This window comes from Mesoplodon densirostris, chromosome 16 (genome assembly GCF_025265405.1).
Source record: "Mesoplodon densirostris isolate mMesDen1 chromosome 16, mMesDen1 primary haplotype, whole genome shotgun sequence".
In the NCBI taxonomy this organism is placed as follows: Eukaryota; Metazoa; Chordata; class Mammalia; order Artiodactyla; family Ziphiidae; genus Mesoplodon; species Mesoplodon densirostris.
Window position 1 is genome coordinate 35,896,213 of NC_082676.1, and position 27,087 is coordinate 35,923,299.

Sequence of the window (27,087 nt, forward strand, 5' to 3'; positions counted from 1 at the left end):
GGTGGGTGGGATGGGGACAGGGATGGGGGACAGTCACGGAAAGTGTGAGTCTGATCTCGTCATGAAACACCTGCTCAGGGCAGATGAAAACATCTTTCCCAGTTGGCTAGAACCGGAACTTCCCCCAGAAATCCACAGCCCTGTAACTCACCCTCTTATCTCAGACCCTCCGGGAGTCAGAGATCCAGTTATTTCAACACTAGGGACTTTTGACCCCTTAAAAAAAGAGCCAACACTTGAAAGAGGTGACGGGGTCAAGACTGTTAGTTTGGTGTTCAGGGAAAGTGACAGCTCCTTGAGTCAGGTTGGATTCTGAGAAGGACGTTGCAGGGAGGTCTGCTTTGGGGCAGCGGGCGATCGGACTGCACCCTGGTGTGGAGAAGATCTCCTGAGGGCAGACCAGGGGGAGGCAAGGCCATTTCACGGAGAGGAGAGGCAGGGACCATGATCAAGTCTGGGTTTAGATCATCTGGCGGCCCTAAGTGATCAGAAAATCAAAGGGAGGGTCAGAAAACCCAGCATGGTACAGTTACACTAGGCTTTGCCTCAGTTTCTAATCCACACCCACCAGATACCTACAAGTCTCCTCCAGTTTGGGAAAAGACCCCTTAGTAAGTCAGCCCTTTCTGTTTCCAAGGTAAAGCGTACCCCTTCTCTCCCCAACAGGACATAGAGCTGCTCCCAGGTGCTCCTGTGCCCAGGAACAGGGGGCTTTTTCTGGAATGGCATCAGGATCATTCAGGTCCAGGGGTGGGGACAGAAGTGGTCACTGCCCTGGCAGGACCCAGGCGGTCCCAGAAAACAACAGGGCTTTTATAGCTGAGGCTGGGTGAGGAGAGAGACAACAGCTTCTGGAATAGCCCACGGAGGAAGGGATGAGGCTCAGCTGAAGTGGCTGGAGAGGCCGGACAGTGGGGCACCTGGAGGGCAGGTCCAGCCACCTCCTGACCCACTGCTCTTCCAACTTGGGGCTTGGCACTCTCAACACAGACTCCCAGGTCCCTGTCCCCCTGTGGCCCCCAAGGGTGAAGAGTAAGGCATTGGGGCCTTTCTGGGGTTAGGAGATGGCTTGGAGGCTTCCCCTTCTCTCCGTGCCACCCCACATCCCCACCTGGTTCCCAGGGGCAACAGGGAAAACAAAGGTGGAGGCAGAGTGAAAATGGGAAAGTCCTCCAGCTGCAGTTGCCCTTGGTATCTGTTTACTTAAAAAATCCAAAACAAACATCCTGACACATCCACCCACTTAAACTTCCTGTGATTCTGCTACCGGCTGTCTCCATGGATACTCCCAGTTGAACCCCACCACCTACACAAAACATGACAGTGTGTGGACTCCCCCACCCAAGTCAAGGGCACCATCCCCCCCAGGACCCCTCTGGCACTACCCTGTCCACAACATCAGGCTACACAGCCAAGGGTGCCACCAGACCCCTAAATGCACCAGCCCAGTCCTACAAACTAGCCTCTAGCCAAAGTCCACCATCTATAGAATTCTTTGGTCACTTTGCCACCCCTAATGCCAGTGCCCTAGAAGCACACCCCGTAAACCCGCCATGAATTGATGGCCTTACTTCCACCCCTACTGCCGCCACTCCAGCCCTCCAAATGTCTGCATCTGGAGGAAAAGGATAAGATGTAATCCTCCCCAGTCACAGCAGGCAGCTCAGAAAAATGAAACCTACACACTGGGCTCCTAATTTCCAGCCAAGGCTTTACCCCTTTACCCCGGTTTGCCACCACCCCGCCCAGCACACCTCAAACCCCAGCCAGACAGGACTGTTGATACAAAGAGAGCCCTGGGGACACCACCAGAGTCTGGACACGTGGGGGAGTCAGCCACACATCACCCGATGGACGGGCTGGCAGGCGCTTGGCAGGGAAGACGGAAAGAGAGGAGGGAGTTCTCCACCAGGCTCATGTCCTAGACAGTCAAAACCCAGACAATCACATGGCACGCTCCGTGCCCTCTGGCTGCTGGGATGTGGTCAGGAAGAGGGAGGGGTGTTCTTCCCAGTTTGGCCAGTGCATGGAGCTGGTGGACAAAAGTTTGCAGGATCTTTAGCTTCTCTGATAACTTTGCAGTGATCTGTTTCTCCAAAGGAAAAGGAGGAAGTGTAAGTCGTTTCCCTACACTGAGCACTGGGGAAAGGAAGCACTGGGTGCCAGGGGTCAAGCTGGCATAACATCCCGAGGCAGAGGGCAGCAAAATCAAGGGAGGCCCTGGGGTCAAGGCAACCAGGGTTTGCTCAATTGTTCCAAGCCCTCTCTCTCACATGTACAGACACAGGGCAGCACGCACACACACACAGATGCCTCAGCAAGTCCCACAGAGGGAGGTGCTGAGGGGGCCCGGCCACTGTTCAGACAGACTTCCAGAGCCAGAAAGTGGGCGGGGCCGGGCCATGAGTTAATCTACTTCCGGCTCACATCTGGTATAAAGGGAAGCAGCAGCCTCCAGAAGAGCACAGCTGCATCTGGCTAAAGCACCAAGAGCACTGTCCAAAGAGCCACACCCCCTCCCCAGCAGAGGAATAGCCACCACCATCAACACCCGAAGCCCCAGCAGCAGCAGGAACAAACTTCCAGTCACAAGGCACCTTGAGAATTTCAGGTAAGAGAAAAGCAAACTCTCTCCATCTCCGGACCTCGGGCTAAGGCAGGGAGCACAACTCTGCAGAATCTCCTCTGTCCATGATCTCCAGTGTTCCTCTTTCTTTCCCCGGAGACCTGCAGCCCTGAGTTGACCCCGTCATATCAGTGATCACAGGAGAGCGGGGAAGATGGGCAGGACCCTCCAACAATACCCCCACCCAGAAGCAAGGGTCTCACCTCTCTTGGACCCTCTCCATTGAGACATTCCCCTTTCCCAGCGCAGGAAAGGGGATTTTGATGCCTGCTAACTTGAATGAAGCAATGATTGTGAAAGCATCACAAGAGAATTAAAAAGTATCGTGTAAATCGCAGATGTTATTATAATTTCGCCTTTCAGCCTCCTGGAAGGGAAAGGAGATCTCTTGGAGGGTGGTGCCAGCGGGTTCCAAGATTCCCACAGGTGAAAACGCACTTAAGACTCCCTGGGGCTGAGACAGAGGGGAAAAGACTCAGGATCTGAACTCATCATGGTTTCTGTCTTGCCCTCCTGTTCACGTATCATCTGCCAGCGGCAAACATGGGGGACTTGGCCATGGCTGGGGTCTCATCACCCCTCCCCACTCACCATCCTTCCAGAACTATTCCCTCATCTGATCCTTTTCCACTGGCTCTAGGATGCAGATGTCTCCTGTCTTTGCCTGCCTCGCGCTGGGCCTGGCCCTCATCTTTGGTGAAGGGTCTGCCTCCTACCATTACCAGTCTCCAGCGGCCCACCTCGCTGCAGATTTTGGAGTGAAAGTGTTTCAGCAGGTGGTGCAGGCCTCCAAGGACCTCAACGTGGTTTTCTCACCCTATGGGGTAGCCTCAGTCATGGCCATGTTACAGCTGACCACAGGAGGAGAAACCCAGCGGCAGATCCAAGAGGCAATGCAATTCAAGATTGATGGTGAGAGATGGGGCAGAGTGGGAGGCGGGCATTCACGTGGTCTTCCCAGGACAGGGGTGTAACTGACCAGAAGCAGAGGAAGGGCTGACCCCAGCTTAGCTGAGCCAACTCCTGCCCTCCCATGCCACAGGGATGGACCACTGCATCTTCTTCTCACCACACCCTGTGTCACTTGGCTCTTGGGCAGTCACAAGGTGGACAGGCCAGTGGATCTGGTATAAAACAGCCCTGCCCCACCACTCAAATACTGTGTGACCTTAACCCCTCCGAACCTCAGTGTCCTCATCTGCAAAATGGGGACAATAAAAGTATCTACCACGTGAGGCTGTTGTAAGGGTCAACTAGAATGATGCATGTGAAATGCCTGATAGCTATTGTTATTATTAAAAGAAAAAAATAGAGTTTATAACTTAAAAACAGAGAAAAATATTCCAAGCTAAAGAAAGGGTTAGGACCTAAGATTTTTGAGGAAAGATTAAGGTTTGGAATGAAATCTCCATCCAGAGACCTCAGGGGGAGCAGAAGGGTCCTGTGCATGTGGGCAGGGTTAGGGGAGGTTAGCCCCACTGGGAGCTCTGGGTTTGAGATGAGCTTAATGTGTCCTTTCCTCCCTGCTTTGTCCCAGAGAAGGGCATGGCCCCTGCCCTCCATCAACTGTACAAGGAGCTCATGGGGCCATGGAATAAGGATGAGATCAGCACAGCTGATGCCATCTTTGTGCAGCGGGATCTGAAGCTGGTCCAGGGTTTCATGCCCCACTTCTTCAGGCTGTTCCGGACGACAGTCAAGCAGGTGGACTTCTCAAAGATAGAGAGAGCCAGGTTCATCGTCAATGACTGGGTGAAAAGACACACAAAAGGTGAGCAGGCAGGGAAAGGAGGCCAGTCCCAAGGGCCTGCAGAGAAAGGGGATTCAAACCCCAAGTGTCCTAACCTCTCCCTTCCAGCATCTTCTGCTCTGTAGACAGAAGGTCAAGTGCTTTAAGAATCAAAGCATCATGTTTTTCCATAATTAGGCTTTCCCCGTGAACCAACTCTAAAGTCATCCCTAAGAAGTATTGCAAGGTGTTCTAAGAACAGTAATAACCACGACAAGGGGCACACACAACCCGTCAAGACCGCAGCTTAGGGAGCAAAGTAAGGGGAGACTTATGTTTCCAGGTCTGATCCTGGACAGGATCCCAAGACCACGAAAGTGTGGTGACCTGGAAGGCTTTCTGAGACTCTTAGGAAGATGAAAGGGGTTGAAAGCAGCTAGATAGGTTCACTAAACCTTACCCAGTCTGTCTTCTGATGGAATCCCTTCTGACACACATCCATTTGAGGACTGGGCACTAAAGAGGACCATCTAAAAGGATTTAAAAATATCTAGCCTCCTGATCACTTCGATTTCCCACAGGCATGATCAGTGACTTACTTGGCGAAGGGTCTGTGGACCAGCTGACACGCCTGGTGCTGGTAAACGCCCTCTACTTCAACGGCCAGTGGAAGATGCCTTTTCTAGAGGCGAGCACCCACCACCGCCTCTTCCACAAGTCCGATGGCAGCACTGTCTCTGTGCCCATGATGGCTCAGACCAACAAGTTCAACTACAGTAAGTGCAAGACCCTCCCTTCCCCAAGTCCCACAGTGAGTGCACCTCATCCCTGGGGGGCATTCCCTCTAAGGGAGGAGAAACCCTAGAATACACCCCAGCTGTGACAAAGACCCCCCAGGTAGGAGACACTGGGATTATCAGAGCAGCAGAAAGTAGCTTTTACCTTGTGCAAGATGAAGCTGAAATCCAGAAATTCCCTCAGGCCCATATTTGACCACTTTGACCCCATCTCTCATCTTCATGTGGTTCTAGTGTGATAACCTGGGGTTCACAAATCCTTCTAGGGAAGAGTGATGTAAAAGTTGAGGTTAAGGAGATGGGGATTGGAATGAATTAATAGCTGGGTCCTGGGGAGAAGGCTGTGAAGGTAAAGAAGGCCAACAAGAGACAGAGAACCCAGAAGACACTGTGATTTAGCAGAAGAGAAGGGAAATGGGAATAAAGACATTGAACAGGGGAGTGGTGGGGTGGGGGAGCCTCAAAAGCTAGGATGGAGAGCTGGCTTCCAGAAAGAGTGGCGGGGACAGGAGGACTAGTTGAAAAGCCAGTGCTGGGTTAGAATCAACAAGAGCTGGAGCCATTGCCAATGCGCCATCTTGGTGTCTTCACAGCTGAGTTCACCACTCCTGATGGCCATTACTACGACATCCTGGAATTGCCCTACCATGGGAACACTCTCAGCATGTTCATTGCTGCCCCCTACGAAAAAGAGGTGCCTCTCTCTGCCCTCACCAGCATTCTGGATGCCCAGCTCATCAGCCAGTGGAGAGGGAATATGACCAGACTGACCCGCCTCCTGGTTCTGCCCAAGTAAGCCACCCTTTGCTCTTGCCACACTTGCCAATGCTCTAGTCCCCTCTGCCTACCCCCTCCCCTCTCCCCTGGCTCCCTGAAAGTGCCACCCCCATGTGGAGTTTCCCAAACGTGACATTTGCAGGGTAGGGACAGGGACATGTGTGGGTGGCTGATGGGAAACACTCCGGCCTGGGTTTGATTAATATTCCTCTCATCATCCCTCTTCTGCTGGAGGGCAGCAGGGGAGTTTTCTAGGCCATGCCCCACATTTACCACCCTCTGAATACCCAGCAAAAGCTGGCTAAAGGAAGAGCCAGAGAGATAAATGATGCAGGGTTGGGGTGGAGGGTAATACATTGATCTACACTCTTTTAGGAATGCCCCTCACTCCTACCCCCATCTCTTCAAGTTAGCATCCAAACAATGGAGACAAAAGGAATCACTTCCGCAGATGAAACAGGCAGAACTACAGCTTCTAGCTGGCTTCCGACAAAGCAGAGTTTTAAAAATCCTTCTGCAGAAGCAAAGAGGGTGCCGGAGGCTGAGACTGGATAATTCCAGAATTTTGGGGAAGCTTCCCACCATGCTTACCCCAAATTTCCAGATAGCATAATGCCAGGCTTAGGGAAAGAGGATAATTTAATTGGTTAGCACGCACTCTCTCTCTCTTAAAAAAAAAAAAAAAAAATAGAGGTAATTAGTTGTGCCCTGATGGGAAGCAGAGCGAGAGCCCCAAAGCCTCGCTGCTGGAGTCCTCCTCAGGCTCAGCTCTCGAACACAATCTACAGACCGGGTTTTTGTTCAAATATCCTTGCAGAAGAATTTGCCCTTCCCCCTCCCTCCCCAGTCAGACTGAATATAATTGTGCTGAAACTACTGCCTTATTTGAGGAAAGTAATTAGTCATAGGTTCAAGGGGGTGGGGAGATTGCAGGAAAATGTTCATTGGTACTAGAATCCCCGAGCAAGGAGGAGACCTTGCAAACGGATTTGAAAAAACAAGCTTCCCATTTCTACTTTCTTTTTTTTTTAAATTAATTAATTAATTAATTTATTTATTTTGGCTGCGTTGGGTCTTCGTTGCTGCGTGCGAGCTTTGTCTAGTCGCGGCGAGCAGGGGCTACTCTTCGTTGCGGTGCACGGGCTTCTCATTGTGGTGGCTTCTCTTGCTGCGGAGCACGGGCTCTAGGCGCGTGGGCTCAGTAGTTGTGGCTCGCTGGCTCTAGAGCGCAGGTTCGGTAGTTGTGGCGCATGGGCTTAGTTGCTCTGTGGCATGTGGGATCTTCCCAGACCAGGGCTCGAACCCGTGTCCCCTGCATTGGCAGGCGGATTCTTAACCACTGCGCCACCAGGGAAGCCCCCCACTTCTACTTTCACATCAGTCCCCATCCTGTTGGTCTGTGGGGATGGGGATACCTGGTAGGGTTAGAGGTGGCCTGAGCTTGAGCTGTGTCCTGCTCCTGTCTGCAGGTTCTCCCTGGAGAGTGAAGTTGACCTCAGGAGGCCCCTGGAGAACTTGGGAATGACCGACATGTTTAGGCCAACCCGGGCGGACTTCTCAAGACTTTCAGGTAAGAGGTTTTCCTTTCACTTTCTTCCCCTGGTGGACAGTGGGGTCGCTAAGAGGACTAAGGAGCTTCTGAGAACCAAAGCTGATGTGTTTTGGTATCCACCTCTGTTTCAGATCAAGAGCTTCTGTACGTGTCGCAGGCGCTGCAGAAAGTGAAGATTGAGGTGAATGAGAGCGGCACGGTGGCGTCCTCCTCCACAGGTGAGTCAGGCTCAGGTGAGGCCTGGCAAGTCTCAGCCCCAGGCTTCCAGGAGGGGCCACAGTCTGGCACCCAGACCCTGGGTGAACCGGGAAGACCCCACTGCCCATGTCAACCAGGTCTCTCCTGGTAGAGCTTCGCTTCCCGTGTGGAGAGCATCACCCCGATCCCACTAGAATACAGGCCTGATTTCCCCAGCACCCCGTTCCCTCCCCACTGGCTCTGAGGTCCTCTGACTGTGAGGTCCTGGCTTGCTCTCAGAGTGGTCAGTCAACTTAAAGGCACTTGCTTCCAATATGCCCTAAAAGGGTTTAGAGAAACGTGCCTGCGAGTGACTACCTGAGAGATCTCTACCCGATTCCTGGAGGAAACCAGGCCTCAGAGGACATCCCAACACTTTTAGGGTTCACATCCAGGAAACAACTGAGCCTCCTAAAACCGCCCCATCCCAGTGCCGCTGTCACTGGATCACCTGTGACCAGTCCAGGCTCCCGTGCCCACGTCCCTCTGCTCTAAGACATGGTCCCTTCTCTTCCAGCCCTTACAGTCTCAGCCCGAATGGCCCCCGAGGAGATCATCATGGACAGACCCTTCCTCTTCGTGGTGCGACACAACCCCACAGGTGAGCCAGGGGCCCGGAAGACCTCCCACCCCCCCTGCTCTCCTGGACTCGGGCACTAGTCCGGGCAGGTGTAGACGCCCCCACTCCCCCCAAGAGGACTCCAGGCAAGGAATCATAGCTCTGTTCCCCTTGCCCTCCTCGGAGGCAGTGCTCTGTCCGGACGGGGTGCTCAGTCTGTCCCCCAGTCCCAGCTTAGTCACTAGAGCAGCTGTGCCTCCAGACACTCACTCATCTCCCCGTATCTCAGTTCATCCGTAAACACCCAGCTGGGTGAGCTGTGCTGTTCCCCTTCCCCCCACTTCTCATCTCCCATGATTCTTCCATCCTCAGGAACTATCCTTTTCATGGGCCAAGTGATGGAACCCTGACCATGGGAAACGCAGCCCTCATCTGGGACGGAACTGGAGATGTCCAAGAAGAAGAAAGTCCGGAGCAAAGAACTGTTATTTTAATTCATTTTTCTGGAGAAAGAGAAGATATTTATCTTTTTTTTTTTTTTTTATAAATGGTAAATCTTTCGAATCTGCCTCTTAGACCTCCAGCTCTCCCAGGAAGGGGAAAGAGGACCTTTGAGTTAATCTCCCCAGTGGAGACTCTGGGAGAGATCTCGGAAGCACAACGCCCCGAAGGTCTCCCAACAAGACTGCAGAACTCCCAGGATCATTTGCACAGCTGCTTCTGCCCATCGCTCTGCCCGTTCAGGTTTTCAGACCTGGATCCCACTGAGGCCCTGGCAGGATGGCACCGCAAGGCTCACGGGAAGGAGCTTTTGTGTGTTTGCTAGAAATAATTTGTGTTCCGGTCACGTTGCCGTCACTATTGCACTGTCTGCCACTGCTGAGAAAGCTGGCTGCAGGCCAAAGAAGGCCGATAGGAGAAACACCCTTTCATGTCCAGGTCCGTCCTCCCCCAGCTCAGAGGCACGAGACCCACCCAGGCCTGGCTGCTCCCTCCCCAGAAACAGTGTGCATATATTATTTTGGAGTGTAGGTGACTTGTTTACTCAGAGAAGCAGGTTTCTGCTTCCCACAAACTTTATGTTGCAGAAATGGAGGGAGAGAGATGAGATGTATGCCTCGTTCTTGGCGCCAATATCCTGATGGGGAGGGTGGGATGCCAGGGGTGTCCCTGAGCATTTATCACATCCTCGTCCTTGTGTGCTTGTGAGAGAGAAAGGACTATGGAGAAAACCTATTATTTAAACTTGTTCATAGTGTTCCTTTGTGGTCTGTGTCATTGCACCTCAGGAGTGGCCACTTGCCTGTCATTCCCCTCCTGGCAGCAGGAGTGATAGGGCCCACACTGCCACCTGGTGGCTGCCTGAACCCCATCGCTCCTCTCCTGGCCTTTCCACTCCGTGGAGCAGGACCCCTGCCAGGACTGTCCAACTTCAGCCCACTTTAGGGACCAAAAGGATGTGGTGGGTGAAGGCAGACAGAGCTGTTGTTTCAAAATTTTCCAATATACTTAGAAGCAGGAGTGCAAGGGGCTACACGACCTAGCAGGACAGAACTTTCCCCAATTACAGGGTGACTCACAGCCGCATTGGTGACTCACTTCAGTGTGTCATTTCCGGCTGCTGTGTGTGAGCTGTGGACACGTGAGAGAGAGAGAGAGAGAGAGAGAGAGAGAGAGAGAGAGAGAGAGAATGAGAGAGACAGCAAGAAGCTCCGGCTCAATTACCCCCGTTAGATCATCTTTCTGAAAGCCAACTAGCTGGTGGGTAAGTCATGAAGACCAATTTATTGAAGAATTGCACATAGATGTCGAATGAATGTAACCTAATAGAACCCTAATCATCCCACTGCACCCTTCAGTGAAAAATCTTCGTTCTTTGTGTGTTTTTTTTCTTTTTTCATGATGCACTGGACAATGACAGCCACACACAGTACCCTCAAGGATACCCAAATGTGGGGTCCAACGTTCTTGAAAGTGTGTTGAATTCTATGCTTTTTCACTTTTGATATAGAAGCAACTAAAAAATGTTTTTTAAATAATAAATAAATAAAAAGAATATTCCAAAATCGTCCCTGGCCTTGAATTTCCATGTTTCACACGGTACAAAATCCAAACCCTGTCAGTTCACAGACCTCTAGGGTGAAAGGGATCTTTATGAAACACACAACCACAAGTTCAAGGCACACTGTCCTCTCATGGGCGAATCCACAGGGCTGGCCACCGGGGCTCTGCAAGACCCCTAGGGATACATTGTGCAGGACATGATTCTCCCTTTGGGCATCATCCTCAAAAAGGAAAGAGGGTTCCCCAAACACCTGCCACCTGCCCAGACACACCTGCTCACTGTCCCTGTCACTTCCCATCTCTGTTCATGCCATTTCCTTCCCCCACCAAATGTCCCCACCCTCCCCCATGCCTACCCCACTCCCCATTTCTCAAAACCCAGACCAGATCCATTTCTCCCACCATGGATCCAGTCAACACCATCGCTCTCTGCTTGGCATGTACCCATCTTTCTTTCTCCTGGTGTGTAACAGTGCGTGCATGTATGTATGCTCTTTGAGTGTGCATGTTATCCTCCCCACCCCCATTGACACATCAGGTTCCTTGAAAACAAAGCTCTTTTGTTACATAGATTCTTTTTTTTTAACATCTTTATTGGAGTATAATTGCTTTACAGTGGTGTGTTAGTTTCTGCTGTATAACAAAGTGAATCAGCTATACCTATACATATATCCCCATATCCCTTCCCTCTTGCGTCTCCCTCCCACCCTCCCTGTTCCACCACTCTAGGTGGACACAAAGCACCGAGCTGATCTCCCTGTGCTATGCGGCTGCTTCCCACAAGCTATCTATTTTACATTTGGTAGTGTATATATGTCCATTCCACTCTCTCACTTCGTCCCAGCTTACCCTTCCCCCTCCCCATGTCCTCAAGTCCATTTTCTATGTCTGCATCTTTATTCCTGTCCTGCCCCTAGGTTACATAGATTCTTTTTTTAAATTTTTATTTATTGGGCCTCCCTGGTGGCGCAGTGGTTGAGAGTCCACCTGCCGATGCAGGGGACACGGGTTCGTGCCCCGATCCCGGAGGATCCCACATGCCGCGGAGCGGCTGGGCCCGCGAGCCATGGCCGCGGGGCCTGTGTGTCCGGAGCCTGTGCTCCGCAACGGGAGAGGCCACAGCAGTGAGAGGCCCGCGTACAGCAAAAAAAAAAAAAAAAAAAAAAAAATTATTTTGGTTGCGTTGGGTCTTTGTTGCTGCACACAGGCTTTCTCTAGTTGTGGTGAGCGGGGTCTGCTCTTTGTTGCAGTGCACAGGTTTCTCGTTGCAGTGGCTTCTCTTGTTGCGGATCACAGGTTCTAGGTGCACAGGCTCAGTAGTTGTGGCTCATGGGCTCTAGAGCGCAGGCTCAGTGGTTGTGGCACATGGGCTTAGTCACTCTGCGGCATGTGGGATCTTCCCAGACCAGGGCTCGAACCTGTGTCCCCTGCATTGGCAGGCGGATTCTTAACCACTGCGCCACCAGGGAAGCCCCTACATAGATGCTTAATATCCTCCTTAAAATGTTATCCTGAATAGTCCTTTATTGTCTTCTCCCAGTATCTTGAAGGCTTTTGCCAGAGGACATACTTCCCCCAATTATTTTCCATTCATATATTCAAATATAATTTTTAAATGGAAAAAATACCAAGAACTAGCTGTCAAAATTGCGTGCTATCCAGCTCCAGAGCCCTGAAGATGGGATTGATAGACCCAGCCCCACCCCTGGAAACCTAGATCATGTCTTAATAGGAACTAATTATTGTCCAGAGGCTCTTGATCAAAACATTGTCTGATAGTTAAGCGGTAGTGACTTCTCCATCACTGGAAGTGTTCAAGGACAGCCAGGATGACCTCTTGGTGGGGATGAGTCAGCAGTCAGGGTAGAGGTGATTTTTTTAAATGACAAGGAACGCCTGCTCATACTAAGACATTCAAACAGTTTGAAAGGGTAAAAGTGGATCACTGATTGACATTTTGGTTGTTTCATGGCTTTTAAAAAAAAAATGTCATTGTTTTTACCAACAATGCTGAGACGGACATCCTTGTACATTTATCCCAGTGCACATGTGCTCGAATATGCATAAGATAACTTCCTAGCAATGGGACTAAGTATTGTTTAAGAATTTCCTAATCCCGCAAGAATGTGATTATGTTGGTAACACCAACATTTTCAAATGGTACAAAACAATCAAAGGTGATCCTCTTGCCTGGTAAGAATTCTACCTTTTCTGAAGCTTAAAAAAGGCTTCACAACTTTCCTGAATAACCCCACTGCCTTGAATAAAGATAGATTTTTAGACCTTGAACTGAAAGAAGCTTCACATTATAATTTTCCCTAAAATTATGTTAGACTTCCTTGGAGCAAATTTTGATTATAATGTTTTGGAGAGTAAATCTAGAAAAGGTCTCCATTCACTGACTCCCTCTTCAGTCATTCAACACGTACTAAGGCCTTCTCACTGCCCTTCCGCCCCTGTATCCCTCTCAAGGGTCAGTCCAGGGGCATTCTTGGGGCCTCCAACACGATGCACTAGGATGTTCCAAGGAGATGTGGTTGTTACACCTCCTCCTCATGGTTTCCTCTCTTTACATTCAGGATTTCTTGTCTCCCACGAGGCTGATGTAGTAAGAGGGGCCCCAAAGTGCAATCAAGCCTGGAAGGAAGGTCTTCCTCTCCCCTTAGAAAGCCAGTGGGAACCAGGGCAAGACCCAGAGGAACGAGGCCTAGAATGAGTAGCTTCCCAAAGCTACTCTCAGCTTTAGAGAGAGATGCTCTCCTTTAACCTCGATGACTTCTCCGTCTTTCCTTTCCTATTCTCACTGTGCAACTGGCAAGCCTTGAAGGACTAAGATATGGTTGTAGAACTACAGGGAAAAAGGCCAGAGAGGCCACTTTGCCTCTTCCTAGCTGGCTTAGAGCCTGTACACAAAAACTAGATGTAGCCTGAGCCAGTTCACAAGATACTTCTATGCTGAGATTTATGGCCAAAACTTCAGCTGGGGCTAAAGGATTCCTCTTCCTGCAGGAATACTTCCTTCCTCTCATACAGATCCCACTTCGGGCTCATAAAGGGTAGCTGGCTCATGAAGGCGAAAGTCCAAGAATTTAGGACACCAGGATCCAGATTTATCTTTTGTCCTCCTTATACCCTGAAAATATGACCAATGTCAGGCACTGGGCTAGTTGTTGAGGAGCTACCCATCTGTGACAATTTTGCTTAGAGACCAAAAGAGCCTCCTTTTTGCACAAGATGCTTCCAAAAGCAGAACACATTATAGCCTTAATTCTGCAGGATGTAATTCAAACACTGTCCATACATGCTGAGAAGGCTCAGAAGAAAAGAGTTCTTCAGAAGGTCTCTTCACCACCAAGGGAGTTTGCCCCAGGAAGTGCCCCATTTAACAGTACCTTCTGTTCTTCTCAGATATTTTGAGGACAAAGACGGCGATGCAGCCTCACAGTGTGAAGCCCACCCAGCCCTCCTTGGCCACTCTTCCTCTCTCTATTTCTAGGGATGAAAATTCCACAAGATCTGCCTGCATCTATCATAACTGCAGATTTCTTGTTCACCTCACCCATTGGAATTATTTATCTGCCCAGGTGTGGGCAATGAGTATGGATTTTGTAAATCCCTCAAGGGTAAAAAGATTCTATCAGAATGAAACTTGTCAAGGAGACACCATTTGTTTTTCAAATCATTTTTTTCCCCAGGCGGTTCCTCAAGTAAGTTTCATTGTACTAATCATGGCATGCACTTCTGTAGAGATGAGGAAGGTAAGACACAGGAAGGTTGAATCACTTGCCCCAGCCATGCCTGTGCTCCTGGCCTCTACACTGTACCACCCTCTCTGTGGCATTTGTGAACACAGGTCTCCCTGAACACAGAGGAGGGCTCAGACGCAGTCAGGAGCAAAGGTGCTGCCCTCACGTGCCCGTCACCCTGGCATCCTGTGTGCACACCTGTGCCTTACCAGCTTGAACACCAGCATACTGAATGTAGCCTTTTCTCCCCTGACCACCAGAGGTCGCTTTGGCGCCAGTGGAAAGCTTCTGAAGCAGAGCAGCTATGGCTTCAACCAAAATCTTGCCAAGTCTGAACTCCAATTTAACAAGTTTTTCTTTAAACGTGTAACTGTATACTGGGGGAGGTGAAGCACTTTTAAAACAGAGTAAGTGAGGGACTTCCCTGGCGGTCCAGTGGTTATTAAGACTCTGCAGAGGGTGTGGGTTCCATCTCTGGCCAGGGAACTAAGATCCCTCATGGTGCTCAGCGCAGGCCAAAAAAACAACAATAATGTAAGTGATTGATGTTTCTTACTCTCAAGTACAGGCATACCTCGGAGATACACTTAATTTATAAATAATTTACTGCTAAAAAATGTTAACCATCATCTGAGCCCGTAATTGTAATTTTTTGCTGGTGGAGGGTCCTGTCTTGATGTGGATGGCTTCTGACTGATCAGGGTCATGGTTGCTGAAGGCTGGGATGGCTGTGTCAATTTCTTAACATAAGGCAACAGTGACTGACTGCATTGATTGACTCTTCCTTTCACAAGCAATTTCTCTGTAGCCTGCAATGCTGTTTGATAGCATTTTACCCAGAGTAGAACTTCTTTCAAAATCGGAGTCAATTCCCTCAAATCCTGCTGCTGCTTTATCAACTAAGTTTATGTAATACTCTCATTCCTTTCTTGTCATTTCAACAGTCTTCATAGCATCTTCACCAGGAGTAGATCCCATCTCAAGAAACCACTTTCTTTGCTCATCCAGAAGAAACAACTCCTCACCGTGAAAGTTTTATTGCGAGATGGCAGCAGTTCAGTCACATCTTCAGGCTCCACTTCCAATTCTAGTTCTCTTGCCATTTCTACCGCATCTGCAGTTACCACAGTAGTCACAAAGATCACCGATCACAGGTCACCATAACAAAGATAATAATAACGAAAAAGTTTGAAATATTGCAAGAATTACCAAAATGTGACACAGAGGCATGAAGTGAACAAATGCTGTTGGAAAAATGGCGCCAGTAGACTTGCTCAGTGCAGGGCTGCTGCAGTACAAACCTGCAATTTGTAAAATACTCAGTATCTGTGAAGCACCATAAAGCAAAGCGCAGTTAAATGAGGTCTGCCAGCATCTACGGAGAATACTCACCAAAAAGCTGAAATGTTAGGGGAATCACTGCAAAAATGGTTGAAAGAAACATTCTAGAAATTATCACTGGAGTGTAAGGGGTCATCAGGAACGGCTGCTTTGTTCAAACTTAAAGGATGAATAAGATGGATTTGGGTCTGTGGGGAGGGAATGGCAGGGCATTCCAGAAAACAATATGAACAAAATCACAAAGGAAAAATAATAGCAAGGCAGGTTCCAGGGACATGCCTGAGAATGAAGTCCCAAGTCATCAAGTTGGTTTTCAGATTGCTGCCTCCCTCCCCTGATAACCCAGACAGTCTCCCCTTTTTCCATACTCTCTCCTAGTCTATCAGGCAGGTCTGATCTATGTCCCTTGAATAAGCCATGCTTTTTGTGATCCTTCATGTCCCAGGCTGATACTCTGCAAACTTAGGAAAAGGTGGCGAAGCTGACCACAGTGGGAAACCAAGAAATGGGATGGTTTCAGGGGAAGGTGGAAGGAAGTTACTCATTTTGGGCGAGTGAAGTTTGAGATGACAATGAAATTTTCAAGTGGAGGATCCAGTGTACCTTTCTTCAACAACTCTTGTGTACCTGCTGTGTGCCGGGCACTGTGCTAGGCACAGGAGAAACAGCAAAAGAAGGCAGTTTATCCTCTAGCAGGAATAATAGATATTAAATATGTACTATTATATAGAAAATTAGAATTTAGCATATTTGGGGTGAGATGTAAGATTTAAATATCTCGATTAGGTAACCATGTATACCAATCATAATTGAAGCCAATCAACAAGCACTGTGCTAGGTGCTGTAAAGAAATAAAACATGAGTAAGACACTTTCCCAAGAAGAGCTTACAACTCACATGTGCCATCAACAGACAGTGTGGCATGATTACCTAGTTTACCAGTCAGAGTCCTTTGTTACCAGGAACTGAAACCAACTCTGGCTAAATGAAGCAGAAAAGGAAACTGGGGAGCTCAGGGAATTGCCAGGAGGGCCAGAGAACTAGCAGGAGGTCTCACACGAGAGACAGAGCCCCAAATCACAAATCACCAGGTACCCCCACCCTACCTCTTACTGGTATGGGACACTGCCATTGGCGCCACTCCACCTGCGCCCTAGGTTTTGTCCTCTGACCCTCTGCCAGAGTCTTACCTATCCTCATCACCCCATCCCCCCTCATTCCCTCCTGGACCAAAGTCCAGGTGAGAGTAAAGATTGGCCGAGTCCAGCGGACATGCCCATGCTGTGGGCACAAAGAGGGCTGCCAAAGGGAATATCTGGGAAATTCGAATGCTACACTGGGAGGTTGCTCTATCTCCCCCTAGACTTGTAAGGTGGGGATTCTGAAACCCTAGGAAGGGGGTTTAGAGCCAGGGAAGTGAAAAAGAATGGCAAACATCTACCACAGAAAGTATTCAGGACCCTTAGGAATAGCATACGATAAGGTCCCAACTGCTTAGTTAAAAAAAAAAACCCCAGGGCTTCCCTGGTGGCGCAGTGGTTGAGAGTCCACCTGCCGATGCAGGGGACACGGGTTCGTGCCCCGGTCCGGGAGGATCCCACATGCCGCGGAGAGGCTGGGCCCGTGAGCCATGGCCGCTGAGCCTGCGCGTCCGGAGCCTGTGCTCCTCAACGGGAGAGGTCACAACAGTGAGAGGCCCGCGTACCGCAAAAAACAAAAACAAAAACAAAACCCATCGATGAGTGCAAATGACATCATCAGGGAACAATGAGTACTTAAAAGAATACACCAAAAATGGTGGCGGGGGGCTTCCCGGGTGGCGGGTGGCGCAGTGGTTGGGAATCCGCCCGCCGATGCAGGGGACACAGGTTCAAGCTCTGGTCCGGGCGGATCCCACATGCCACGGAGCAGCTGGGCCTGTGCGCCACAGCTGCTGAGCCTGCATTCTGGAACCCGCGAGCCACAACTACTGAGCCTGCGTGCTGCGGCTGCTGGAGCCCGTGCTTGACAACAGGAGAGGCCACCAAATGAGAAGCCCTCCCACCGCCGCGAGGGGTAGCGCCGGCTCGCTGCGCTAGAGAGGGCCCGCGCGCAGCAACGAAGACCCAATGCAGTCAAAAATAAATAAATAAATAATAAATTTTTAAGAAAGGTGGCAGGGAGCATCATCACAAGAGAGAGAAACACAGATCATAGACTCAGAAATGAAAGGCTTTGGAGGCCATGTGGCTCACCCTTCCACCCACCGCAGGAACCACCGCTCCATGCAGATGAGGGAAGAGGGAAGGCTTGGGGAGGTGTCAGCATGGGGTTCGCAGGATAACAATAAAGACACCATCCACACTAATGAAGGAGAATCTCACCTCTTCTATTTTTCCATTTATACAAATGGCACCACTAATTCTCCAGACTCATCTTTGATTCTTCTTCCTTCTCTACTTAGATGAGTTCTAAATTCAGGTGATTGGCCCATTACAGGTATCTCTCCAATTTGTCCCTCTCCATTTCATTTTTGTGCCTAGATTCCCAAAACTGCCTCCTAGGTGATCTTCCAGCCTTCCATTTGTCCCTTCAAATCATCCCCCATATTACTATAAGATTAACTTTTTCAAAGCTGTTTTCACCAAGTTATTCAGCAGCTCAGACAACTATAATGACTCCTAACTGCCCACTGCATCAAATCCGAATTCATCTGCAGACAAAAGCTTATTGGACCCACTAACTCATAGATTCTCTACGTGTATCATTCACTAACCATGAAGAGATAAATGCGGTCTGTCATCTTCTAGTTAGTTTAAACCACTTGAGTCTATGATTCTATGTGAGCAAAACCCCTATTTCTCACAATTCTCTCATGGATCTTATCTTCTCTGCAGCTAGGCATGGCATGTTGAGACAAGGAATTCTAGAAAGTGTCATCTTTCCAAGGCGTGTAGGAGGTTACATCTCTAGATCTTCCACACTTCCTCGGGCTGTTGCCTAGATCTCTGCTTTACATCTTTACCTCACTGCTCGTTACTTCTTTTTTTTTTTTTTTTTTTTTTTTTTTTGCGGTACACGGGCCTCTCACTGTTGTGGCCTCTCCCGTTGCGGAGCACAGGCTCCGGACGTGCAGGCTCAGCGGCCATGGCTCACGGGTCCAGCCTCTCCGCGGCATGTGGGATCCTCCCGGACCGGGGCACGAACCCGTGTCCCCTGCATCGGCAGGCGGACTGTCAACCACTGCGCCACCAGAGAAGCCCTGCTATCTTCATTTTTTAAATGAGTAAACGGAGGGTTAAAGGACCCATCTGAGACTATACATCAAGTAGAGATCAGAGACTAGATTGCATCCCAGGTGATTAGGCCCACCCCCTTGCAACTAAAGCATATGACCTCCATAACAAAGAGTAAGAAGAAAAGAATGCAAAGCGGAGGCAGGGAGAGCCTTACCAACATTTGCTTCAAGTGCTACTCAAAAACAATAGCATCATTAGTTACCAACAATTACCTAGAAATATGCCATTAAGTTTTCAGCATGACAAAATTTAAGATTTTTCTCTTATCCATTTATATGCAAACTCCTTTACTACGTGGACACACACACACAAATATACACACTCACACATGCACATCCTCAGTCAAAAAGCTTGTATTACAATTTACATCCTTCTCATCTTTACACTTGTGTCTGGGTTACGACTGTCCCTTTTTAGCTTTGACCCATGCCAACTTTTTAAGATTCTCTTTATTTCTTCCTCTTTTGCCTTAATCATGCTTCTCCTCCTCTTCCTTACATCACTTTTCTATCAGCCCCTCCTTTTCTCTTTTTATTTCTTGTCTGCCTCATTACCTACACCTTTCTCTTACTTTGAGTGTTGTTGCATTTAGCAGGTTCCCAGTAGATATCTATTCTGAGCTCCATACTTCTCTCATGCCTGCCCCCCCACCACCCTTTGTCTTTGCCTTCCTCGTCATTCCTCCTTCCCTACAGACAATTCCCACCTTGCTCCCTCTCAATCGCCCACGCCCCTTCCATTAAACCACCCTACTTCCTCACAAACTCCAGCGGTCATCTCATCCACCTCTCACCCCTTTACCCGCCTTTCTCCCCCAAGGTTCCAAAGCGCGAGGACCTCATTGTCCTCCTCCCCCATCCTCCAACCAGCCCACAAGACAGCCTTGTTACCATGACGACAGGGCTACTCAAAGCTGAAGTCAAGGACCTGGTTGCCATGGCTTCCGCTTCTCCACCTCCAGCCCCGCCCGCGCGCTCCGCAGCGTTGGCGCCTGCGCAGTACTCAAAGCCTTGGCTCTCTGAACCGCGGCGGACAGGGCGGGGCTTCAAGCGAGAGGGAGGGAAGGAGGCGAAAGGATAAGAAAGGGAGTGGAGCTGGCGCCTACGGTGGCCGAAGAGGGACGCGCAAAGCCGGAGGCTGCAGGATGGTAGGCTGTGCAAAGAGGGAGGGGAGGGGGAACCGAGGGGCGTGGGCTGCACCTGCAGGGGTCCTTGGGGCCGCCCTCGGTGTGAGCCGCTCTTTCTCCCTCCGGTCCTCAGAGGCCCTCACTTACCTGGGCGGGTGGGCTAGCCGGCCTCGGAAGGAAAACCAGCTGGAAATGGCTTTAGGGAGAAGGCGCGGAGAGGGGGCGCATTTGTGGGGAGAGAGGGAGGTGACTAGGGGGCGGTGGGACCGTCCGGGGCCAGGGGGAGCGCGCGGGTCGCGATCCAAGGGGTCCCAACCACTGCCGCAGGGAAGTCGCCCGAGGAATGGGGGCTCCGGGGCCTGTTGGCGGAGGGAGACAGCGGGGGTCGCAAGTCACCGAGACCCTCTGTCCACGTGCAGCCCAGAGCAGCGGCGGCCGGCGGGAGGGGCGGTGTGTGCGAGGGGATAGTTTCCGGGTCCGAGGAGTGGACGTCCTGCCTCACCTAGAGGCGGGGGTGAGGTGGGGAAGCCATGTGGGCTCGAGGTTTTGCTCTCGGGGACCCAGGCTTTGGCTTCCCGGTTCCGGTGCTCTTGGCTCTCCGGCCCCCACCCCATCCTCTTTCCGGAACTCGGGCCTTCCGTCTTCCTGCTCCTGGCCCACCCCGCATCGTAGCCGCACACGGCTCCCTTGCGCCCCTCTGTTGACCACCCGCCGCGCTAGCAGCGCTTCCCCTTCCCCGCCACCAAAAAAACCCAGTTCTCTCGAATTCTGATCCTTAGCCGTCTAAACTAGTGCTGTTCCGCACACCCAGGACTCCGGCCCTGGTAATGTACACGGAGAGAAGAGCTCCAGGGAGAGGGAGATGACTCCAGGATGTGGCCCGGACCCGCCCACCCCCCCGAACTGGGAAGCTGTGGTTGCACGGGGTAGTGAGGGCTCTGCACGCCCCAGTCCACCCCCCTGCGCTTGTTCCACAAACATTCCCTAGGCGAGCCACCCTGAATGGCTGTGTCCAAACTGAGGGACTGAAAGGGAAATTGGTCACCTGGTATCTGGGGAGGTGTGGGCATTCAGCAGGAGGCACCCTAAAAGGAGGAAAAGAGGAATATGGCTGGCCAAATGCCTGGAGGGCCGAGGAGAGCAGAGGGTGGAATCCGGGGCTCCCAATACCATGTGCTAACGTGAAGGATACCCCTGGGCACAGGACTGGCACTGGAGGGCAGTGTGTTGGGGACATCAGTAAGGGTGTATGGCTAGGATGGGGTGGAGGATTGAGGTAGCTTCTTGAGAACAAAATACCTGATTTCAGCGCGGTGGTGGATAGAAAGAGCAGGAAAGAAAGCAGACGTCTCTGACATCAGCTGTGGGCTGTTTGTCACCGTGATAGCATTTCACCCACCTTTGGAAAACAGGATTAGGAAACAGGTCAGGAAATAATAATAATGATACCTAATGTGTTATAGTGCCTCGTACGTGCCAGGCACTGTTTCACGTATCAACTCCTTCAATCCCACTTAACAACTCGGGAAAGTAGGTACTTTCATTATTTCCATCTTGCACACCAAGAAACTGAAGCCCAGAGACATAAAGTAATTGCCCAAGGCAAATTACTCAACTACTAGAGCCAGGATTTGAACCCAAATGACAGACTCAGAAGCTCTGACACCCCCTACAAGGAAAGGCACCTGCTGGTGGGAATAGCCAGAGTTACAGCAAGGGCTGATGTTTTGAAGAAAGTAGGAGCCGTGAGTAGAGAAGAGTTAGATGGGATGAGTTTGGGGCTGTGTATTTCTGGAGGAAACCAGCTCAGAGAGGCAAATCTCTGACCCTTGGCTCTGACTCCCCCCCACCCCCAGATGCGATTTATGCTGCTGTTCAGCCGGCAGGGGAAGCTGCGGCTACAAAAATGGTACCTGGCCACCTCAGACAAGGAGCGAAAGAAGATGGTTCGTGAGCTCATGCAGGTCGTTCTGGCTCGCAAGCCCAAGATGTGCAGCTTCCTGGAGTGGAGGGACCTCAAAGTTGTCTATAAGAGGTGACTCCCCACCTCCTTTCAGACCTGCCTGGATCCTGCTTGATTGGGGTCTGGGATGGGTTCACCTGGCCAAGAAATAGGCAGTCCCTTAGGTCAGGAAGAGCTTAGAGCTAAGGACGTCTGGAGGGCAGCGATGAACTCCAGCTGCCTTTACTTTCCAAATTCACCTTGAAGAAATTCTTGTTCCCTTTTGGCTTTGCTCAAGCCTGACACCTACTTCATGCACCTACCTCTGCCCCGAAGGCCCCATCTTGTCTATTGCACACGTCCCTGGCAGCCTCATTCAACAGTCATAGATCCTGCACCACTTTCCTAACACATACACACACACACACACACACACACACACATATGTGCACCAACCCTTTCCAGTTCCTCCTCTGAGCAGGTGAATTCGTGGCTCAGGTGTTTGCTGAGTCAAACTGAACAGGTCAGAGGTCCAGAGGGAAAGAGCATGCGTCTGTGAGAGGCACTTAGAGGCAGAGTGAGTTACTGTTTGCGTACCCTGGGGCCACCCCGCCTGTGTCCAGTAGGGGCACAGACTGGGAATGGGGGGAAATGAGAGGTTTGGGCACAAGATGCCTGGGTCCCAAAGCAGCCCCAGCAGCCGTCCCAGCCATCCCTCCTGTGCCCCTGTCCTCAGATATGCCAGCCTCTACTTCTGCTGTGCCATCGAGGGCCAAGATAATGAGCTGATCACGCTGGAGCTGATCCACCGGTATGTGGAGCTCCTGGACAAATACTTCGGCAGCGTAAGTCTCCCCATCCACCCATTTCCATACGCAGCAATCCCCTCTTTTTACCAAACTCTGGGATCCTTCTGATCTCTGCCCTGGAAGACTCAGGAGAGGGGAAGTTGGAACAGTGAGAACAGTAGTTAATCTTCCTCTTTAAGCCTTAAGCCTATTAGCCATGCCCCTTAATCAGCTCGGGGGAGGAGGGTGGGGACCAGAATCTGCCACTTAGTCAATCCATCTAGAGCTCAGCTCAAACTTCTCACACAAGGACAGAGGCCATGTTCAGATTTTTATCAGTGGTTCCTGACCTTGACTTTGCTTTGGAATCTTCTGGAGGGTTTTTTAAAAATAGCGATGCCTATGTCTCACCCCCGGAGATTCTGAATTAACTGATCTGGGCTATAGTCTGGGCACTGGCAGTGAGCTCAGATATTAGGTGGGGAATAGTAATAACTCCATAATTTGTATTCCACATAATAATTTACACAGTGCTTTCAGGTTCTCCTGTTTGCTCCTCATTCCGTCCTATGAGTAGGTGTTGGTGTCTCCATTTTCAGATGAGAAAACTGAGACTCAGAGAAATTAAATGACATGTAGAGTTAGCTGGTTAGTTTCACAGTGCTGCTTGGAACTGAAGTCATTTACCTCATGATCCAGAATCTCCTTCCCTGCCCTGTCACACAGTGCCTAGGGAGGGAAGCTAGCCCAGCCTCTGGTAGGAGCTGTGTCACAGATGTGGGGGGAAGGCAACAGGAGTGAAGGTCAAGAGTAGACTAGAGCAACTAATATTTCATGATCACAGAGAAAGAGGCAAGAGAAGGAGAAGGAAAAGCCGAACCAAGGACTAAGGCCTAGGGGTTGGGAGGACATAGACCTGGGGCAAGAACCCAAGGCGGGGAGGAGTGGTCACGAAGGCCATGGAACCGTGATGAGAAAAAAGTGGGGTCGAGATGCACCTTGACGCTCAGCTCTGCCTCCCCGCCTCCTCCCAGGTTTGTGAGCTGGACATCATCTTCAACTTTGAGAAGGCCTACTTCATCTTGGATGAGTTTTTGATGGGGGGCGACGTCCAGGACACCTCCAAGAAGAGTGTGCTGAAGGCTATCGAGCAGGCGGACCTACTGCAGGAGGTTCGGGCCGGGACAGTGAGGGGGAGGAGGAAGAGGACCAAGGCCAAGGGTGCCCTCCCTGCCCTGGACACCTTGCCTGCGGGCCCCAGCTGCCCGTTCCCACCCTCCCTGTGGCGTCTGGCCCCCAAGGCGCCTGGTTGGCCAGCTGGCCCTCAAGCCCTAACTGCTCGGGGTGGGAGGTAGTGGGGGTGGCAGACGGCCGCCTGTGCCAGTTTCCCCCTCCTTCTCCCAAGACCCAGGGTATCTCATCCCAGCCAAATCGCCTTTGTCCCCCGCTTCTCTTGGCATTTAGGGTTGCTCAGAGAATTGGAGAAGGGGCACATGATAGGTCATTCTTTCTTTTTTTTAAACACACACATATTCAAAGCCTCTGCTTCTCAGGAGCAAAATTTTGCTATGGGGATTTGGGGGTTGGGGTTGAGGGCGCCTGGTTGTTGATTCTCCCTTCTATCCGGCACCCCCGCCCTCACGCCATTACTGCCTGCCCCCTCTCTGCTGTGCCACTGCTGAGCCTTGGTGCAGGGAGATGAGTCACCGGAACCTGCAATGATGAGCAAGCCGGCCTGAGCTGGCTCTGAGGAGGGGGAGAGATGGGGGGCGGGGGGGCTCATCCCTGCAGAAGGAGAAAGGGCAGAATCCAACTTGCCACCTCACTGGTCCAGCTCCATCACACACACACACGCACACACACACATGCACACTCATACACACGTGCCCTGGCATTCACACACCCACCCTGTTGCTAGTGCTCTGCTCAGACCCTAATGACTCATCTCTCTGCAGTCTGGTCCACCTTTCCTCGGGGACCTGATGCCAACTTCTTACTCCCTCCCCGCACCCAACCATCTGCCACCCCCAGCCCTGGGAAAGCCAGTTGCCCAGCCCCCAGTCCCAGTTTTACTCCCTCCCCTTCGGATACTAAGGCCGAGCCCCCTGCTTGCCAAGCTCCTGGCTTTGGGTTCTCTGGGTGGTGGTGGACTCAACCTGGACCCCACTCCTTGCCATGGTTGGCTCTGGGGGGTGCACCTGGGAGGCACTCCTGGGAGACTGGAGAGCTCCCCTGAAGGGTCCCCAGCTGTTCCAGCCTTGGGCTCACGTTGGCTTCTCTCTTCCCTCCCCGTGTCTCTCTGTGCTTCCCCCCCTCTGTCTGTCCTTACGATTGCTGTCTTGCCCACCCTCCACTCCCTTACCCCGTCTGCCTCTCCTGGTGTCTCCACATCACCCTCTGTCTGTCTCTGCCTTAGGAGGATGAGTCGCCGCGCAGTGTGCTGGAGGAGATGGGTCTGGCCTAGCCTCCACCTGGGGCCGCGTGGAGATGTGGGGAGCTGGCGGAGAGGCGGCGCATCGGTGGCCCTTTTCTTGGTGGGACCCAGCTGTCCCTCGTCTGCTGCTTCACCTTCTTTTGCAGTGAGCTGTGGGCTCAGGACCCTCAAACATTCCCTCCCTCCACCCCCTACCTCCTGTTTCCCCTTTCCCACTGAAGGTTTTAGGACCTAGGAGGCAGGAAAATGTGACCAAGTCGGGGGTGCTATTTGGCTTTCATCCCCTGCCTTTGAAGAACTAATGTCACCCCAAACTCCCCCCCACCCTTATAACTGTAAATATATAAATATGTCAGGTTAAAGGGAAAAGGTTTTCAGGGCTCTTCTCTTCTCCCTGCCCCATAACCTACCTCCAGCCCTCCCCGCAGCCAGCCAGGGCAGCTTCTCTGCCTGGGAGGGGTACCTCCGTGTCTCCAGAGGGAAGTCCTTTTCCCTCATCTGTCTCCTCCCCTTCCTTCTTGGCTGCAGTGGGGCCTCCGTTCAGTTCCAGGGGAGGAGCAACATAGTTAATTTTTTTCTAACCTTGCTACTTTGAGGGAAGGGAGGGCTGGGGGAAGGGTAGGCTTTACAGAAGACTGGGCCCTGTCCCTCCTTCACTCCCGAGTTCCCGGTGAGGCAGGAGCTAAGTGGGTGGGGTGGGGAAAGTGTCCGATTTCTTTTTTCTTTTCCTCCAAAATAAAAGGAAAAGCATTTCTGGACTTTGCCTGGCTTAGGCTCTGTGAAGGAGGGCTGCTGCGATCAGTCAGGATGGGAAAGCAACACTGCCTGTTCCACTCATCCTTGGAACTAGGGCTGCCAGATTTAAGGCCAAAAAAAAAAAAAAAGGAAGATACCCAGTTCAACTTGTTATGATAATGAATAATGTTTTTAGGATAAGTGTGTCCTGTGCAAATGTATTCATTGTTTATCTGAAATGCAAATTTGACTGAGTGTCCTGTATTTTACCTGGCACCGCCCTCCCCCCAAACAGACTTGTGAGCTCAGTGTCTCTCCGACCTCAGTGACCACTGACCAAGGTGCCTCCAGCTCCCTGAGCTGCCTTCAGACAGGGAGGAGCAACTCCTGGGGACGTGGTTTCACTCCTTTGAGGTTTCTTTGTGGTCATTCACCTGGTTTAGTTTCATTTGGGGAGGAGACTCAAGAGTTCAAGGATATATCCCATCCTCTATGCTTAGAAAAGGCTTGAGAAGCAGTTAAAAGCAGGATGTTTCTGTGGCCGCCAACCCCTTCTCCCCATATATCTTGTGAGGTACATAGGACCAGGGAATTTAGAGAGCAGTTAAGGGAGGTGGGTGGGTAAGGTAGAGTAGGGGTGGTGGGAGCCACCAGCACTGCCTAGGTGGCCCTGAGATCGTGCAAAGAAGAATTTACTAGGTGGCGCAGAGCTGCAGCACCTTATCCGCTCTGCATCTCTCTGCCAGGGCCTGGGGACCTGTGACTTTAACCCCCAAGCTGGAAGTGGAATTCAGGGTTTCCTAAAGGATGTGAGCCTATTCTACGCCCCCCCGCCCGCGCCGAATACGGTTGAGAGAGGTTCTATCACTCAACCTTCGCTTTTGAGCAGGAGGAGATGGGTGTTGTGGATGGCGCTTCCCTCACCGCCCCTTGGGTAGGACCACGCAGGCCCAAGGGGACGGGTGAATAACCGAGAACAAAGTCCTAATAAAATAGTCACTTTTATTTCTTAGCAAAACTATTTCCTCCGTGAGGGGTATTTACAACAGAGTAGGGAAAGAAGGGATAAATTCACAGCGATCCGGAGAGGGTGGAGAGGCTCTTGGGAGGCCCAAAGGGCGGGAGACAGACACTTCTTCACACAGTTAACTGGAAATCCTTTTTCCGGTTTCAGACCGGGACATCCCGAGAGGGACTAGGTGGGGACGGGGCCCCGCGGGGGCAGGGAACTCGCACAAACTACCCGCCCGCCTGTGCTGGCCCCGAGACATCCGTGAGTGAGTTTGGGATTTCGGGCTTCCGGCGCACGAAGAGGTCTGACAGGTCCCGGCGTAGCCCGGGGGCGGGGCGGCCCGC

The 27,087-nt window shown here is 51.3% G+C and overlaps 2 protein-coding genes and 1 long non-coding RNA gene across 3 annotated transcripts; 2 read left to right on the forward strand and 1 right to left on the reverse strand.

Annotated features, from left to right (window-relative positions):
• The first annotated feature begins 2,444 nt into the window (after positions 1 to 2,444).
• SERPINE1 (serpin family E member 1) lies at positions 2,445 to 10,343 on the forward strand. The gene is made up of 9 exons (XM_060120079.1): positions 2,445 to 2,611; positions 3,267 to 3,538; positions 4,164 to 4,397; positions 4,937 to 5,131; positions 5,746 to 5,944; positions 7,399 to 7,499; positions 7,613 to 7,699; positions 8,236 to 8,319; positions 8,650 to 10,343. The coding sequence occupies exons 2-9, from the start codon at positions 3,268 to 3,270 to the stop codon at positions 8,685 to 8,687; spliced, it is 1,209 nt and encodes a 402-aa protein (XP_059976062.1). The 5' UTR covers positions 2,445 to 2,611; position 3,267; the 3' UTR covers positions 8,688 to 10,343.
• Positions 10,344 to 15,057: 4,714 nt separating this feature from the next.
• LOC132477047 (uncharacterized) lies at positions 15,058 to 19,669 on the reverse strand. The gene is made up of 4 exons (XR_009530176.1): positions 19,597 to 19,669; positions 15,480 to 15,616; positions 15,297 to 15,388; positions 15,058 to 15,201 (listed from the first exon to the last, which is right to left on the reverse strand). It is a non-coding gene; the product is annotated as an uncharacterized LOC132477047 (long non-coding RNA).
• Positions 19,670 to 19,755: 86 nt separating this feature from the next.
• Positions 19,756 to 25,754, forward strand: AP1S1 (adaptor related protein complex 1 subunit sigma 1). Its single transcript, XM_060120593.1, has 5 exons — positions 19,756 to 19,853; positions 21,689 to 21,867; positions 22,511 to 22,619; positions 23,597 to 23,734; positions 24,979 to 25,754. Exons 1-5 carry the CDS (start codon positions 19,851 to 19,853, stop codon positions 25,024 to 25,026), a joined length of 477 nt encoding a protein of 158 aa, XP_059976576.1. The 5' UTR covers positions 19,756 to 19,850; the 3' UTR covers positions 25,027 to 25,754.
• Positions 25,755 to 27,087: the final 1,333 nt, after the last annotated feature.

Excerpts from the sequence above, each read along its gene's own strand:
- AP1S1 (XM_060120593.1), top strand. Across the intron at positions 21,868-22,510 it reads CTCAAAGTTGTCTATAAGAG|ATATGCCAGCCTCTACTTCT; the intron begins GTGACTCCCCAC and ends CCCTGTCCTCAG. Across the intron at positions 22,620-23,596 it reads TGGACAAATACTTCGGCAGC|GTTTGTGAGCTGGACATCAT; the intron begins GTAAGTCTCCCC and ends GCCTCCTCCCAG.
- SERPINE1 (XM_060120079.1), top strand. The coding sequence starts at position 3,268 with ATGCAGATGTCTCCTGTCTTTGCCTGCCTCGCGCTGGGCCTGGCCCTC. Across the intron at positions 5,945-7,398 it reads CGCCTCCTGGTTCTGCCCAA|GTTCTCCCTGGAGAGTGAAG; the intron begins GTAAGCCACCCT and ends TCCTGTCTGCAG. Across the intron at positions 7,700-8,235 it reads GGTGGCGTCCTCCTCCACAG|CCCTTACAGTCTCAGCCCGA; the intron begins GTGAGTCAGGCT and ends CTTCTCTTCCAG.